Here is an 18,727-nt window from a genome sequence, read left to right as displayed (position 1 = left end):
TTGTAGCCCTGAGCTCTTAGCCTCAAGTAGAGATGAGAAGCGAGCACCTGAGGTCTGTTAAGCTCACTTCAGTGGGCAGAAATACATTTTATATTATATTTATATTTTTTATATTTGAATTGAATTAGGATGCTGAGCTATGTTGTGCTTAAAAGATGCGAAAGTTGGCATTAGGACATAAACACAGGTCTCCTAGGTGATAGTCCTGCGCTTGTTTGACCGCCCACCACATGGTACAGATTCTTCGACGTTTAGTGGACTTTTGTCACTTTTTATGCTCACGTCACTTCCCTCTCTGCTCCGCTAATGATTACTTTGGCCACTAGAGGGCGCCGTCTTACAATAAGCTTTGAGTGTAATAGCCCCTTGCACAATCAACCAGTCATTTTCAGAAAGACGGGACTACAACTGGAAGCTTGCCGCTTAATTTAATTTCTTAAAGTTACTTTCACTTTCAAATATATTGGAATTCAGTTCCACATATATTAATTCAATTTCAAATCATGCAGATTATTTTTTTTTACCGCAATGATTCAAGGTAAACAATACAAATTCAAGCATGATTTAAATAATCAAAAAATGCAATTATTCAAGTTGAGCAATTTAAACATGAAAGATTCAAATTCAGTTTCTAGCGACATGTAATGACACGTATTTCTGCCCATACGCTTTTTTCGGACTGCACAGCTTTCTGTCCCAGCTGAGCAGCTCTGATTGGCACAGTTGCTTTTCCAACATAGAGAAATGACCTCTTATAAAACTTTAATTTAATCATGTTGATTTGATCATATACAACCTATGTGGGAATTTCACCATGTGAGCAGATTATAAAACTAAATACAATGAAAGTCTTTGACAAGTCGGGAAAACAAGATCAGCTGGTTAAGAACTTGCTTTAGTTGACAAAATTGCAGACTCCCTGAGCAATGTGCAATTAATCATACAACTAAAACCAGCTAAAATAAAATAAAATAAAATAAAGGGACTTTTGGGGTCTATGGGGTCTGGCAGTCGCTTTTTTTGCCTGGCTGATGGGTGTAAATTAATTTTTAGAAAACAGTTTGCTAAAATGGTCTCAAGCTTTGTTCATTTCTGGATCAGATTATACATATATATTTTTTTAAATACATACACTAACGTCTGTCATGACTATTTTGATATGTTGTATGATAACCAAAGTGTAAATAAAGTTGTTGTGAAAACCTAATCCCTCTGTCTGTCTCATAATCCAGCTGGCTGACAGCGAGGTCTTGCCCACCACATGCCAGACTCCCCTCTCGCTTCATGCAAATATCACAAAATGTCGACGGGCTTGTCTGCACGCACGTGTGTGCGTGTCTGTGTGTGTCTCAAACCGCGTCCTCCGTCTATCCGTCCATATGTCTCTTTGCTCCCTTATTTATTATTTGCCTCTCGTCTTTCTTTCTGTCTTTTCTTTCCGTTCTCTGCCTTTCATCACTGCCTGGATTCCCAAATGTAAAATGGCAGCAGCGAGGGAGACAGAGAGTGTGGCGTACATTTTTAATGGAGGGCTTTTATATTTTAACGAGCCTTCCTTCTCTCTTCCTTAATTTAGTTCAATGAGGAGGGAAGACGAGGAGACAGACGGGAGAGAAAAATATAAATAAATTACACATAAACTGATCTGCGCTGGTGTTGTTCAGATAGTCCTTATAAACCGCGGCCACGCCCACTTACCCGCCGTCCCCTCAGATTCAAGACATCTGATGGATGACACTAAAACCGAAACCTAATCGTGCAGCCGATGACAATATGGAAGCATCAGAGAAATTTACTATCAGCAGCGGGAGAAGAAGTATGTAGATCCTTTAATTTAGTTAAAGTACAAATATCACACGATAAAAATACTCTGTTACAAGTAAAAGTCCTGCATCGAAAATGTTACTTAAGTAAAAGTAAGTCAGTACAATCAGGAGAAAGTACTCAAATGTAGAAATACTGAAAAATCTAAAAAAAACAAACAAACCACACCAAATACCTCAAAATTATCTAAAAAAAAAAGTAAAAGAAAAAAAAAGGAAAAAAACATACCCCAAAAATCTAAATTAATAAAAAAAGAGAAAAAAGACCCCAAATTGCTAAATTATTATATCTATAAATTAAAAATAATTCTTAACAAGTTAAAAAAAAAACAACAAAAAACCCTTAAATTATTACAAAACTAGAAAAAAAAAACACCCCAAATTTCTAACTTATTAAAAAAAATACAGAGAAAGAAAAAAAAAAAAAGAATTATGAAAAAGATAGAATAAAACACCTCAAAATTCAAAATTAAATTATAGAAAAAGAAACTCGAGAAAGATTTAAATTTTAATCAAAACATTTAGCAATTAAGTTTCTGTCAATCAACTGATTGCAGCTGTACTTGTGTAAATCTTCAGGTAATTTAATTTACACATCAGAACACCATATTTGGTTTTTTTTTCATTTAGTGAAGTAAAAAGTACAATATTTCCCTCTGACATGTATCGGAGTAAAAGTACAGGATGGCATTAACAGAAAAAGTACCTCAAATTGGTACTTAAGTACAGTACTCGAGTAAATGTACTCGGTTACATTTCATTATCATCGGGTAAAATTTGTTGATTTTCTCAGCCATGATGGCAAGTTGCAGATGAAAGCTGCAGAAAAAAACTATTTAGCAGATTTTAAAGCAAAGTTTTTTTTGGTTTGTTCTGATTTTTTTTCCAGAGTTGCATTCAAGGACACTCAGAAAGCTGCGATTTACATCTTGACTGCTTGAAAGCACCACATTCATGGTCTCAAAATTAAACCCAGACTACAAACAAAACGCACATATGGCTGCTGTGAAAACTCTGAAGTGCATATTGTTTGCTTGATTAAAAAAACAAACAAAAAAAATAGCTGTCCTGCAGCCAAGTCTCAAAAACCAGATGTCGGAGTGTCCTTGAATGCACCAACAGGGAGAGTTTTCCAAACCCGCCGCTCTCAACTGTATCATCACAACAACACAACAATAGAAAAACACACTGGTGGTGCGTTCAAGGACTCTCCAAAGTTGGTTGACAGTTTGTTGCTGAACATCAGCCAAAAGTCATGATTCTTGTCACGCCATCCAGTGAGCTCCTGTGCGTCAGATACCGCCAGAGAGCGTTTTTTAAGTTCCTGTATCATCATGAGACAATAATCTAACTCTGACAACACATACGACTGAATTCAGGCCATTGTGATGGATTTGGACTGGGTGCTACTTTTATTAGAAGTAGCTCTCAGCCCGTCAGTCGGCGGAGGACCGAGCGCTGGCGGCGGCACGGGGAGGACGCCGAACACGATGATACACAAGTTTCCCTTTATTTTCATCAACTAAAGTCTGAATCAGGTGATGTGGAGGTTCACACTGTCATCTGTACATTGGCTTCTAACTTTATAACTAAAGATCTTTATAACTTTTTTGCTGCTCGGAGCAGCCCCGTTCATGTTTCTGGGTTTAGGACGTTTTAAGGATTTTAGTTGTTTTAAGAATTTTAAAATATTTCTACAATATTAATAGTAATTAATAGTAATTTAGGATATTTGTAGAATTTTAAGACTTTTCTATGATTTTAGGACATTTTTATGATTTTAGGACATTTTTGTGATTTTAGCTCATTTCCACGATTTTATAGCATTTCTAGGATTTTATAGCATTTCTAGGATTTAAGGACATTCGTAGAAATTTTGGACGTTTCAGAGATTTTAGGACACTTTCATGATTTTAGAACATTTTTATGATTTTAGTACATTTCTAGGATTTTAGTACATTTCTAGGATTTTATAGCATTTCTAGGATTTAAGGACATTCGTAGAAATTTAGGACGTTTCTGAGATTTTAGGACATTTTTATGATTTTAGCACATTTCTAGGATTTTATACCATTTCTAGGATTTAAGGACATTTGTAGTAATTTTGGACATTTGTGAGATTTAAGGACATTTTTAGGATTTTAGAACATTTCTAGGACTTTAGGATGTTTTTAGAACTGTAGGATGTTTCTAGGATTTTAGGGCATTTCTAGAATTTCGGGACGTTTCCAGGATTGCAGGATGTTTCTATAATTTCAGCAATTTCTACGATTTTAGGACGTTTCTAGGATTTTAGGACATTTGCAGAAGTTTAAGATGTTTTTGAGATTTAAGGACATTTCAAGGATTTTAGGATGTTTCCATGATTTTCGGACTCAGCGAGGTTGACATCCTGGATATATTCTTCAAACATACTGAAGTCCCTTCTGTCTGCTTTTCTGTGAAATCGTTTTTTTTTTACTTTCCCCGAAATTAGATAATATTTCTTCAGAGTACCAGTAGTTACAGTGTGAGCTATGACAGCACAAAGCCGCTGGGCTTATTAAGGGGCCAATGACAATATGCCGGAAGTTTGTAAAAAGAAAATTATGGGATTTTTATCCAATAATGCCAAAATTTAACAGCCTACCCTAGTTTAATTTTTCAATATTTTTCAACGCAGAAGGTCAGTGAAAAAACAAAGACCTCCTCTCAAATATTAAAACAAGTATTCTGTAGACATTTGTACCTGTCAGTTTTGACACATTTTGGTTTTTGATGCTCAGCCTGATAATACTCAAACACAGATAACGCTACATGACAAGGACCATAAATAATCAATATACTTAGTTTTCATGGAATTTTGAGTTTTTTCATCTTTCTTCGTTTGGGCGGAACAGACTTATATATGTCTCATTTCAAAAAGCAGACTGAAATTTATTTTAAAAAAATATATATAAAAAAAAAAAACAAGACAGGAGGAGGTGCTAAGTAGCTGTCATGTGTTATGTTGTTTATCAGTGGGAAGTGTGTTCATTTTAGATGTGTGTGTGTGTGCACGCTGATTACACAGGAAGAAGATAAAGAAGGGAATTTCTGGGTCAAGAGATCTCACTCTCTCTCCAACAAACACACACACACACACACACACACACACACACACACACACACACACACAGATTTGTCATGCAGTTGTAAACAGTGAGGACAAGTCTGTCTCTGCTGCTGCAGCAACACGTCTGGGAAAAGAATAAACTCCATAAATTGTAATATTTCAGCCCATATTAGACGTATTTCTGCAATTTCCTTTTGTCTTTTTCAATTATTGTCGCGGCACAACTGATATTTCTGTTTCCCAGTGATATTTCCTGCACATACGTGGAAAATTGTGTCTTGAAGGTGCCGGAGGGAAGGTGGCAGGTTCAGTAAAATCAGCAGAGTTCATCCTCTGGAGAGCATATTCAACATTAAAGGGGAATCTGTCTTTATAATAATGATAAATTAATTAAATAATGATGTCTGGTCATTCAGACTTGCAACTGTTAGATCTTAAGACTGGGGTGCACAACTTGCTTTGCTTGGGGACCTAGGATTTTAGGATATTTCTAGGATTTTAAGATACATTTGTAGAATTTTAGGATGTTTCTACGATGTTAGGACATTTCTAGGATTTTAGGACATTTGTAGAATTTTATGATATTTCTGGGATTTTAAGACATGTCTTGGATTTTAGAACAATTTGGCCATTTTAGGATTTCAGGGGCTTAGCCAGGAGCTCTGTCTGGGGGTACGGTGCATCCTCCACCTCCACTAGTTTTGATTAAAAAACCTTTATTTCTTGCATTGCGGCAACTTATGTATATTAAAAGTACAAAGTGTGAATCACTTTGTTTTTACTGTGAATTAGGAAATGGTCAGAGGCCAGATTCGGCTTGTGGGCTGTAAGTTAAATATCAATGTCTAAGGATGTGCAAAATCACAACCTCTTTAACAACCTTTTTTCTTTTAATGCGATGCATTTTTCAGTGGATTTGGCATTCTGTATATTAGATATTTAAACTGCAAAATTACTGTAATGGGGTCTGCATTGGTCTAAACTTAACGTGTGCGCTCTCTCTCTCTCTCTCTAACACACACGCACACGCATACACACACACACACACACACAGACACACACAGACACACACACACACACACAGACGGTGGAACATTCTTAAACTGAACAGTCTCTCCTCTGTGCAAACTGAACACTTGACAGAAAGCACCTGCTGTAGCAACGTCAACACACGCACACGCACACGCACACGCACGCACACACACACACACACACACACACACTCACACACACACACACACACACACTAAACACACACACACACACACTCACACACACACACACACACACACACACACACACACAGAGAGGAAAAGTACAGCAACATTTTCCAGTGGCGTGATATGTATGTATTTTTTTTCTTAATTTTCCGTGTAATGAACCTAGTGAAGGACGACAGACTCGCCTGTCCAGTAAAACGTCAATTTAAAAAAAGAAAGAAACATGAAACAGAGAAAAATGGAGAGGGGGGGTGGGGGGTAAAGAAAGGGGCACTGGGAAATATGACATTTGGAAATATGTCATTATGCAACAACTCATCCAAGCCATACGACCACTTAGGTCAAATGTTCCGACCCTGTATTAAGACCCACAGCAGGGCAGCTAAATCAGTGCCTCTACAGCTGCGGTTACATTTAGGACAAGAATCATGGCTGGACGTTGTCATGTTACGCACTTGAATGCAATGACGTAACGTTATGTAACATGACGTGTGTGCGTAACAAAAATGCAGACTTAATGGTGCACTTATTGGCCTTTTCTAAGAGGTTACAGTTGCACATCGAGGCGAAGCTACATCTGCTGACGAAAAATTGAAGATACAGTTGCAGCTTTAAAATGTTTTTTTTGTTGTTGTTTATTTCTCAAAAATAAGTGCACGCATGTCCTATTTGATATATTTGTATTGTTGAATTATTTCCATGTTATAGCACATTGTGTCATTTTAACTGGACTTAATATTATTTAGTATGCATTTATTATTTTTTTGTTTGTCACTTTTGATTATCCATACCAACATTGTTGAGAAAGATTTTTGCATTTTTTTTGTCGCTCAACCTGAGAATTGAAACCATGTTGTATTAACCAATTATCAAGGCCGTTAAAGTTTATTCATCTAATCATCTTCGTGAATGCGAAGCTGCACACAAACGATCAATGATCATAACCTTTTTCCCTCATAAATATTCAAATCACACGGCTTTTGAATACAGTGAAGGCGGACTGCACGGAGACATTACCATACTGTAGGCCTGTATATTAACATACAGTGCTGTAATGCATCCTTTCAGAAAAATATTAGTTATTGAGAAACACAGCAGCCCACATTTATCAAATGCATGGTGACTATATAGGAGGATAAAAAACTGACATTAATGCTTTTCTGAAAGCGTTGTTGTTTTTCTTGATATTTGTGTTTGTTTACTTTACAGTGATCAGCAGCTGAGGGTCAGAGTTCACTCTCCTTTTTTGTTTTGCATTACATCACTGAATAAATTAGCAGCATGATCACTTAATTAAAGCAAAAATATGAATAAAGAGAATGAACTTAACACACTATATAATGTATGAGAAAAAAACTTATTTAAGAAATGCAAAGAAACACACCATTTGCACCTACTTTTTGATCCGAGCATTACAAACCATCGGCCTCACTCATGAAACGTTAGTAAATTTGTGAGAAGAACATAAAAAAAATACTAAAAAGACTACACATGATTCATGAACGCCGCGGGGAACTCCGATTTGATCGTAGGCACGTGTGTATGTTCATGAATGCCAATTAATTGTAAATTGACGGCGTGCTCCTGATCGTCAGCAGTTAACAGACATCTCTGCCCGTGAATCGCCATAAAAGGAGGCGGAAATGACTATGGATGAGTGCATCCTGTCGACCTGCAAACACGGCCAAAACAAAGAGCGAGAGAGAGAGAAAAACTTTTTGCTGAAATTATTTTGGGTGAAGTGAAGATGAGAAAAATATATTTTATCTTCTGTTAGTGGCGGTGTGACAGGCTGGAAGGAGAAGACTGATGCTCTTCACTAACTACAAATTGCAAACTTATTTAGCTAAATGTCTGATGTTTTTTATCTTTTGTCTTGTTTAGATTGTGTTTTTTAAAGGCATCTGCGTATTGATAACATAAGAAAACGCACAAATTCAAATTTTAATGTCTAATCATGGCAAGCAATATGTGCATTCCTAAATTTCTGCAACACTACAAGCAGTCAGGCAGGTGAACATTTTGTTTGCACCTTCAGAAAGATCGGAGCTTCGAACCTGTTGCTGTTGTCGGGTGTAAACCTCCTATCTCCAAATTTGCTATTTTTCAGGAATTAGAAAAAAGGATGTTTTTAAAAAGATCTGATGGAGATAGGATATTTATGGTAAAACTGACAGAGAGGGAACCAATAAAATTAATTCATGGGAAAAAAAAAATAGTGAAATGTGGAGTTGCGAGGTTTGTGCCTGACAACCACGATTCTGATGAATGCCGAAATACACGTAAATTTCCTTCTGTGAACTGTTCAAACTCACTCACACATGTTTCATGACTGAGATGCCATGTATGTTAATCTTCTGCTATACAAATTCGTTTGACCTAAATCACATCAGGAACAACACGCAAACATTTGCCGACAATGGGTGTCCACATACTTTTGGCCACATCATTTTATAGACGCGTTTATATCGTCCTGAAGGTGGAACGGGCGATGGCAGATTTCCATCGGCTTACAGGAGCAGATTTAGTGACTGAGAAAAGAGAGGAGAGTATTAAAGGGCATTAGTGTGTTTTACAGCAAAGTGATGCGGATTACGATCCATTTCACTGACTGTAACACTGTTTAATGGAGAGAGAGAGAGCGGGAGACGTTTCACACCCTTAACGTTTCCCCTCGTTTCAGACTCAAACTCATCTCTAAATCACGTCACGACAAACGTACAAAAAGTGCTGCTAACCGTCTTTGTTTTGAGGCGCATTTTGTGCATTTCTCTCCATAAAATGTAATGATTTGTGCATAAAGAAAACATAAGTGGAAAAAAATGTAAAATGTCAGAACACGTTTCTACTTCTGCGTTTATGCATTCGAGTGTGTGTATGATGCACTTGAGTATGTATGTGTCTCGCCCCCTCTTTTTCGCTCTCCCGCATCAGTCTACCACCTGTTTTCCCAGAGTTATGACCTCAGCCTGCAGGCGTCTCTGCCGAACACTGCCAAACTACATACAGCTGTGTGCATGTGTGTGTGTGTGTGTGTGTGTGTGTGTGTGTGTGAGAGAGACAGAGGTACAGAGAGAGAGAGAGAAAGCAAGTACATCAAGACAGGGACATGAAAACAAAAGTGACAGAAAATATGTAATAAAGTAAATAAGTAATAAAATGTGTGTCAATGAGAGACAGAAGGAAAAGGATGTGTGTGTGTGTGTGTGTGTGTGTGTGTGTGTGTGTGTGTGTGTGTAAGCATAAAAACACAGCAGGAAAGAACGAGAGAGTTGTCACATCTGCAGGAGAGTTAATGGAAAAATATATAGAAAAGAAACATGACAGGAAAACATGAAGTATGGGAAAGTTACGGACAGAGATCGCAAAAAAAAAAAAGACATTTTACTGTCCGTTAGAGTTGAGAAACTTCCCTGTAAGGGTCCCCTCGTTCTTTTGGAAAAATCTGGAGACTTCTCCTAAATTATATTGATTTGTTTGACCTCCCTGCTTGGTTGTGATGACTGAGCCTTCTTGTTTTGTTTCTTTTTTTTTTTGCTTCTTTTGTTTCTCCATTTTTTCCCACTTGCTTTATATACTGTTTTATTTTAAGTAATTTTTATTTAAATATTTATCTATTATTTTTATTATTATTATTGTTATTATTTTATTATTTTAATTTTTTTTTTTAATTATTTATTAATTTTAATTGTTTGTCAGGGACCACGTACAATGGACATAAATCTCAAGTTGAGAAAAGATGTTTTGTACCGGATGTAACTTTTAGCTGATTTCTATCTGCAGTCCCTGTGGCAGTACAACATAAATTAGGGAGTGTAGATAATTTTGGGGTCACTGCAACCTTTTAGTTTTGTCATAACTAATACATGATTTCCAAAATTGCCTTTATTTCTGTTACGGTCTCTATTTGGGGGGGGCATTGTTCTTACAATTATATATATATATGTGTGTGTGTGTGTGTGTGTGTGTGAAGTGATGTAGTGGAAAAGGAGTTAGACAAGGTTGATGGAAAAGTGAAAAAAATGAGAGACATTGGTTGAGTCACATAGAAAAGAAGGAGAGAGAGAGAGAGAGAGAGAGACGTGTATGCATGAGAAAAACACAATGGCTTCATTTTAGAGATGACATCACTCCTTCCTCTCTAAGTTAATTTTCCACTCATTTCTTTTTTTTTTTTTAGAGTTTCTATTGAGGCTCTTTCCTTTCTTTTGGTTCAAACTTCCTGTTTACACTGTACACACGCACGCACGCACACTGTGCATATTTGCAAGTACAGAGCACATACATGCTACACGATTATTAAAAAACTGTAAAGAATTAAATGAGAGCTAAACGCACAGAGATTAGTCTTTTTATTCTCGAGTCTCCAGCATGGACACATATGGATTCAGCCACTTTAGGACAAAGTTAAGGGGACAAAGTCACCACAGGTTAGCGGTGGTTGGACCCGATATCGAGCGGGACCGCGGCAACACAGATCGACTGTCCCCCGATTTGAGGCTGCAGTGGAAACGCGTGTCGTGAGGGCAGACTGACCTGGACTCATGGAAAAGCCCTTTTATAGAGCTGCTGTGTTTTCAGTCTTAATGAGCCTGTTTGTCGATCAGCCAATAATCCAGCGCCTGAATAAACACACACACACACACACACACACACACACACGGGTCCTAATGACAACACAAGGAGCAATTTATGAGCTTCTGTGTGTGTGTTTTTTAAGAGTCCATATGCAAACAGTGTTTTTCAGCACATATCCTTCACTTTATTCTTATTTTCCACTGGGTGCAAACGTATAAAAACAAGTCAAAAATGTCTCTGGAATCATTTCAAACAGAAAAGTAGTTTGTATAAATATTACCTTTTAACAAGAAGTTAACCTTTAATGTTTTCTTGGGCTCAACTGCACGACACTTCATTAACCTGAAAGCCAAATTTGTCTCTGGGGACGTCCAAAGTGCAGAAAAGTGTTTAAAAGCACTCGGATGAAATGGAAAAGTAGTTAACCTTAAATTTTAAGCATTTTTCTTCACCACAAACATTAATTTACAACATGAATTCAACCAAACTATTTGCTTCTTTCCACTCGTGTGTGACAAGTAAAAGTTCACATTAATTTAAAGTGTTTCTTATGTTTTAAGGTATTTTTTTGACATTAAGTAAGATCTCTTAGCCTTAACTATCACCTTTGTGTGACGTTCAAATCACCCTGTATATCTCTTATGTCTCATCTATTAGTCCTATTTCTCTAGACTGACATTTAAATTATATTGTGAACCTTTAGTTTGTGTGTAATCTCTTTCCTCCATCAATTCCTAACTTTTGCTGTATTTTAATTACTTTTCTTGAGGCTGCATTTATCCATTTTTATGACCACCAGGGGCAAAACTCCCCAAAAAAACCAATGACATAAACAAATGTGTGTTATGTTTGTGCTGATCCGATCTGCTCTGGTTTGGTCTCCACTTCCTTTCCAATAAAATAATTGTCTATTCATCTTTTAAATGTTCCACTTTTTTCACCAGCTAGTGTCAAGTAAAGTAAAGTAAACTGAACTTAAGTGTCGCTGTGGTGGTGACATTAAGCCGTAGCATTAGCTTTTTATTACTGGCAGTCGCATTTAAGCTTCAAAAATCCTAAAAGTGGCGTTCACTTGTGAAGATTATCTTGTCGAACAAAACGTGTAAGTATCATAAACATGTGTTTACTACAAAGCTTATTTTCTGCAATAATCCTAAATCTATAGAAAAAAAAACCTGTTGGCTATTGATGAGGGAAACGGGACAATATTAACGTCTTCTGCTTTGGCGGACAAATAAAACGGCGTCCCTAAAGCGCTCTCTTGCAGCGGCGTGCCTGCATACTTTTTAGCCAAAGTAGAAAAAAAAACATTGGAAACAGATCATTCAGAACGGTCTGGAGGAGGTTTTTGTGCAAAGGGGACTACTTTTACATACGTTTACCTCATTATTTGAAACTTTGGCCACTTTAAACCCATTATTTAACGTCCACCGCTGTAATATTATATTGTATATATGAGAAAATAGGGACAAGCATAATAGGTCCCCTTTAATAGAAGCGGGAATTACAACAAAAACACACACGGAAGAGAGGAGAGAGACAAAGGTGGGAAAGAGAGAGAGAGACAGCTGGACACATATGCGTGAGAAGACGATAATCTCTGTGGGAGCCGGCCAGCGTGCGCATGTACAAACACACACACACACACACACACACACACACACACACACACACACACACACACACACACACACACACACACACACACACACACACGCTCCCCTGTTCCACAGGTGCTCTCCATTTAGAAAACAACACTTCAAAGTAAATACTTTAACAAAGACCAGAGACAGAGGGACAAAGCTCCTGAACTACTGTGGTGAGAGCGCCGTGAAGCCGCTGTTAGCGCCCCCTGGAGGCCACAACACTACTAAACAGCAAAAAAAGTCAAAATGTCCCCTCAAGACACCTGATAGATGACGTCACAGAGGCTGCAGCCATGCACAGAGCTGTCACAGAGGTAGTGAGTGTGCAGAAAGTCTCGTGTGCTGGTTTGCGCGGCCATCTGGTGTGTGTGTGTGTGTGTGTGCGTGTGTGTGTGTGTGTGTCTACGTGCACCAACGTAAAGCAGAAATAAACAAAGTAGGTCTGACTGAACATGTTCAGGCATCTGAATGTGTTTATACTGGCTGTGTTTCATAATGCTTCTCTCTCTCGCCCTCCTACATCTCCTTATGTCACACAGCTGTTTGGTTCTTTATGTTTATTGTTTCAAGTTGACCAAAAAAAAAAAAAGAAATCCAAAATTAAATACGGAAAACATTACTGCTGTCTGTCTGACTTCATACTTTTAATTAAACCTCATTTTGTTTTCTCCTCTTGTATCCTCTTTAATGCTCCTCATTTCGCTTTATTAACAAAGTAGGTAAACTTTTGTTTGACTATGCGTGTACATTTCTTTACTGTGATCTATTTAAAAATGCCAAAGACGAATAAAAAGTAGAACTGTTGTTTTCACTGACTCACCACAACTCATGTCTCATTGTCAGTTTAAATCCACTGCTAAAAATTCAAGAAAGTCTGACTTTTAGATGATGAACATGTTTTTTTTTTCCCAAGACGAGTTATCTTGTAAAGCAACAAAGGCATGGTTATTAAACTTGTGTCAGTGTAACTGGCCTTGATTTCATTTTGTAAATTATTCAATCACTTTTCCCACAACATTTGTCCTTGTGAAGCTCCACAGCAACAAAGACGCATTACTGTATCAAGAATTCATTACTTTTTGAATCCTTTATTCAGAGGGTGTGCTTCTTTTAGGCAGTTTAAACCATTTTTTATACCGGCACATCTATCTAGATTAAAACAAGTAGGATATGCAAAAAAATACTGGCATTATTTTGACAGAAAGCTGGATTGTTATATGAGTTGTGACTTCAGCGTTTAATTTTCACTAAAATAATGTAGTTGCTGGGTTCTGTCACAAACATTATGGGATTAAAAGGACATGTCATCACTCTTACGCTCATTACAGAATAAAAACATGCTCTCGGTCTTACCATGAGGGAGTGTCTGTTGGCCGACAGCAGTCCCGTCCCGTACCCGCTGCTCAGAGCGCCCATAGCGCCATTGTGCGTATGTGCGGCCCCGATGAGGTTGTGCATGTCACCGTGCCCGCTTGTCATACCCGTCGACGGCCCCACCGCGTGGCTCCGCAATACGTGGATGGCATCGTCCAAACGCTCCAGACGGTCCTCGATGCGACTTTGCTGCAGAGTGAAGAGACACGGAAAGATCTGAGAAACCTGCTGAAGTTTTCTCTCCTAAGTCCGTAAACTGAAGCAGCTCTGACTCAGCATTTTTTCTGACGGGTAGTTTGAGTGAAATAGAAAAAACTCCAGGACATCCTAATCGCTGCAACTTATTCAAATCTCAAGACCAAAAACAGGCCAACAGATTATGGCTTCCGGGTCTTTACTTGCATTTAATAACCTAAGTGACCTTGACCTTTGACCTTCAATTGCCAAATTCAAACGAGTTCATTGTTGAGTCCAAGTGGATGTTTGTGGCAAATTTGAGGAAACTCCCTTGAGGCCTTCTTCAGATATCGCAGTTCATGAGAATGAGACGGATGCAAGGTCACAATGACCTTGAGCTTTGAACACCAAATTTTAATCACTTCATCATTGAGTCCAAGTGAATGATTGTGTCACATCTGAAGAAATTCCCCCCAGTTGCTCTTGAGATATCGCATTTACAAGAATGAGACAGATGCAAGGTCAAGGTAACCTTAACCTTTGAACCAAGACAACCAAATCTTTTCACTCCATCCTTAAGTTCAAGAGGATGTTAGTGCCAAATTAAAAAAAAATCTCTGTTGGCTTTCTTGAGATATCACATTCACAAGGATGAGACAGTCGAGGTCAAGCTGACCTTGACCTTTGACCTGCTACCACCAAAATCTAATTAGTTAATCATTGAATCCAAGTGTATGTCTTTACCAAATTTGGAAAACATTCATTCAAGATGTTCTTGAAATGTCTCCTTTACAAGAATAAGACAGAAAAGTTCACAATGACCTTGACCTTTGACCACCAAAAATCTATTCATCGTTGAGTCCAAGTGGACGTTTGTGCCAAAGACAATGAGATTCTCTCAATTTGTTCTTGAGATGTCAAGTTCACAAGAATGAAACAGATGCAAGGTCAAGGTGACTTTACCTTTGACCTATGACCACCAAAATCTTACCATTTCATCCTTGAGTTCAACAGGTTGATTTTTACCAAACTGGAAAAAAATCCCTTTGTTCTTGAAATATTCATTCACGAGAATGGGATGGGCATAAAAGGAAAATAAAACTAATAAGCAGAAATCAATACTGGAACTGGTATCAATAAATTCTAATCGATTCCCTTCACTATTTGTGTCTGTGTTTTACTGTTTTTCAGTAAAAAAGAGAAACCAAAAGTAAAGTAGCTAAATCAGCTGAGCTTTGCAGAGAAAACTCCACCCGAATACAGTGGAGGTTATTGGCATTTCTAAACATAAATACATACTAGGCATGTACAGTGTTGTGTTATGCGTCAAGTCAGTACGTTTGTGTGTGTGTGTGTGTGTGTGTGTGTGTGTGTGTGTGTGTGTATGTGTGTGTGTGTGTGTGTGTATGTGTGTGCGCGCGTACCAGAGAGTGCAATGGAGCCGCCTCATAGTTTGGCGATGATGCTCCCTGTCCACCGTTCCTCGACCAGACAGCTGAGCTGGCAGCTAGGAGAGAGGAGACAAGGAGACATCATTAAGAGAGGAGATGGGGATCAAGAGGATGTGAGATTTAAAGCATGTTCTGTGACAGACTGCCAGTTGCTCCAGGGTGTAACCTGCCTCTCACCCAGTGCATGCTGGGATAAGCTCCAGCCCCCTGCGACCCTGCACGGTGTGTAAGTGTGCACCAAAAAATGGATGCCTGTCTGTGTGTGGATCGGAGCCAAAACCTCCTCTCCTTTCATAAATTGCAGAAAGAAACCACTCGATGTGGCGCCAAACGGCAGACAAAACATCTTTACACGCCACGAGTGTTTCATCGTATCCACTCGTGGTGCTCGGACATAATACACAGAGAGATGATGAAGAAAAGACAAAAACAAACCAACTCATATCTCATAGCAGAAATGCTAATATCAGGCTTTTGTCTTTGAAAAGGTACAAGTGGTTGATTAGCATGGGCCCTCTGCAGAATAAACAAGCTTTGTGTCTCTGTTCTTTTCTGCTTTTGTGTTTCGCCGTCGCTCTGAAGGGTTGTTTCTGAATCGACAGGTCTCATTAGCTGGTAGACGGAGGAGCGACAGACTTGTGAGAATTGACATTAACATGAGGCTCTGAGCGGTGACGGGCTGGTATACGAAGGCCTTTCAACAGTGTTTTCAGATGTGAGATGAGCTTTAAAGTACTGAGTTCAACCATATCAACACAAATGTATGCTTCTTTTCCAACATTAATGCATGTATGCAGGAACGTTTAAACACCAGAAAACCCACTTAAAATAGATGATACACTCATTTCCCATTGCTAATGGACCAGAGCTGTGTACACGGCTCTGCAGCAGACACCTTTCTGTGTGTGTGTGTGTTGCTGTTTTTTTGGTGTGTCACGTTTAACATCCTGTTGGGCTAACAGGTTTAATAAACAGTAGAAAGCAGCATGGAGGCCAGTGGTTACTTCTTTTTTATGTTCCTTTCTTATTCTCTCTTTTTTTTATCTCTTTTCCAAACTTGGTGTGGATCAAATTTAGACCAATGTTTGAGATTTAACTTAAGAGTGTGTCAACAACATTTTAGCCAAAAGCAGTGTTTTTTCCCAATTTTTTTTAAGATCTACCCTTTTTTTTTTTTCGCAGTGCCAAAGCTGAACATGCAGGAAAAACTTTGCTGAGACACATTTTGCAGTAATTTCTGGTCAAATTAAAAGTTCACTGTTCTTTTAAAGGGTGTACTTGAATTATTATTATTTTTTTTATTTTATTTTATTTCTACAACGATGTCAGTGACATAAAATGACCTTAAGGAGACAATAACATGATTTTAATAACGCTTTGGCACAGTTTTTTACATATATATTTTGCTTCCATCAGATGCACCAAAAATAGGTGAAGAAAAATATTATTTTACATTTTATTTTAATGCAAAAAAAAGAACATTGGCAGAAATGTAGCACATCACAGAAGTAAAAGCAGTTCTCTGTAGATTTAAATATGAAAGTGTGAATTGTTTTGTCCTGAAATCAATAAAAAATTGGATGTATAATCTTGATCCCAATATTGATCAAAATAATCGTTATTATCATTTTGGCCATTATAGTGCAGCCCTTAGATATTATCCAACAAAAGTAGTTACGTGATTAGTTTTGGAGATAAAAGTTTATTTAAATATATATATATATATATATAAAAAAAATATTTTCGGCTATTTTGGGAGAATTTGGTGTTGAGAAATGCCTTTTTTTCAGTTGAAAGTTCACAAGAAAGAGTTCATGTTAATGTCTTTTTCTCCTTTATACCATTTTCTATTTTCTCCTTTTTTCTCCTCATTTTTTCTTATTATTTCCCCATAATTTCTCATATATTTGTCTTTTCTCCTCGTCTTTCATGTCTCTCACCTTTCCTCTTTCTTAGCCCTTGAAAACACACGTACTTGCGTTTCTTCCCTATTCTTGCCTCTTTTTTTTTTTACTCTTCTCTCTTTTTCTCATTCCTCCATCTCCTCTCCTTTTCCCTCCTCTCACGTCCTCTCTGCCCTCACCGCTGATCTCTCCTTTGTAACTCTGATCTCATCTCATTAGCTTGTGTTTCTCCCTTTTTTTCCAAATTGTCTACTCATTTTGTCTCCGGGTCTTTTCTCTCCCCTCTCCTTTATTCATATTACATGCTCATTTCCATATGCTAATTAATGAATAATCACCTGGGTACATTCATGTGCAAATACAAATATATGTATTAAACGGCGGGGTAAATTATTCCAAGTCCAACACTGTAAAACACCCTCGCAGAATTAGCCTCGGATATCAATTTGCATGTAGTTTGCTCTAATAGGCTTCATTTCTAATTTGTAAAAAGTGCGGTAACTCTGACACAATGATAAACACCAATTATGGTTTAGCAGGCAATATCCGAGGCGGCTATAATGACGAGGAGGAGGAGGAGGAGGAGGAGGAAGAGGGGAGGGGGCTGGTGTTTGCAGAGCCGGTAGGTTTGTGAACGATTTGTCGAAGTGGTGCTCGTAATTAAAGCTATCAGTCACAAGGCGCGGCACAGAAATATCAAACGGTGTGTGTAGCAGCGACAATTAGAGCCAAATTCGACACAACTATTATTAGGAAAAGTCATTTTTCACTTTAAGGAGCAGAGAGAGTTTACAGCATCAGCCGCGAGGAGGAGTAATTGGTGGAAAGGAAAGGAGAAGAGGAGGAGGAGGAGGAGGAGGAGGAGGAGGAGGGGTGTGAAGAGGAGACGCAGCAAAAATTAATGTGTTTTTATGGTCTAATTTTACATCAAATCCTCGCACTTAAAGGGTAAAAAAAATCCTTAAAATCATTGAATAAATGTTTATTTTCAGTTAAATGTGTTGATTTAAATTCATTTAAATAACTTTTTTTTTCATTATTTTGTACCAGAGCTGCATTAAAGGCATTTTTTTCATGTCTCAAGTCATTCAAAACAAGTCCAAGTTTATCTCAAGTTATGTTAAACAAGTTACAGTTGAGTCTCAAAAAAAAAAAACAACAGATTGAGCTCTTGAGTCATTTGAAACATGTCCAAGTGAAGTCTCAAGTTATTTAAAAAACGTTAAGTCAAGTCACAAGTCCTGGAAACAAGTTCAATTAGAGTCTCAAGTCATTCGAAACAAGTTCAGTCAATATTAAAGAAATCTAAAACAAGTTCAAGTCACAAGTTGTTTGAAAAAAGTTCAAGTTGAATCTAAAGTCTAAAGTTTTAAAACAAGCTCATATCGAGTCTCAAGTCTTTTGGAACAAGTTCAAGTTGAGTCTCAAGTTGCGTCATGTCTCAATTCAATTAATGTCAA

At 37.8% G+C, this 18,727-nt stretch overlaps 1 protein-coding gene across 1 annotated transcript in view; it reads right to left on the bottom strand.

Annotated features, from left to right (window-relative positions):
- LOC121959979 (transcription factor 4-like) overlaps positions 1–18,727 on the bottom strand; it is a 263,772-nt gene that overhangs the window by 18,028 nt on the left and 227,017 nt on the right. The window contains exons 14-15 of the mRNA XM_042509549.1: positions 15,337–15,419; positions 13,715–13,924 (exon numbers count right to left, since the gene is read on the bottom strand). Coding sequence (XP_042365483.1) covers positions 13,715–13,924; positions 15,337–15,419 — 293 coding nt within the window. The remainder of the gene's footprint in view (positions 1–13,714; positions 13,925–15,336; positions 15,420–18,727) is intronic.

This window comes from Plectropomus leopardus, chromosome 20 (assembly GCF_008729295.1).
Source record: "Plectropomus leopardus isolate mb chromosome 20, YSFRI_Pleo_2.0, whole genome shotgun sequence".
NCBI classification, from domain to species: Eukaryota; Metazoa; Chordata; class Actinopteri; order Perciformes; family Serranidae; genus Plectropomus; species Plectropomus leopardus.
The sequence above is the reverse complement of the archived record's forward strand: the minus strand, read 5'-3'. Positions and strand labels throughout refer to the sequence as shown.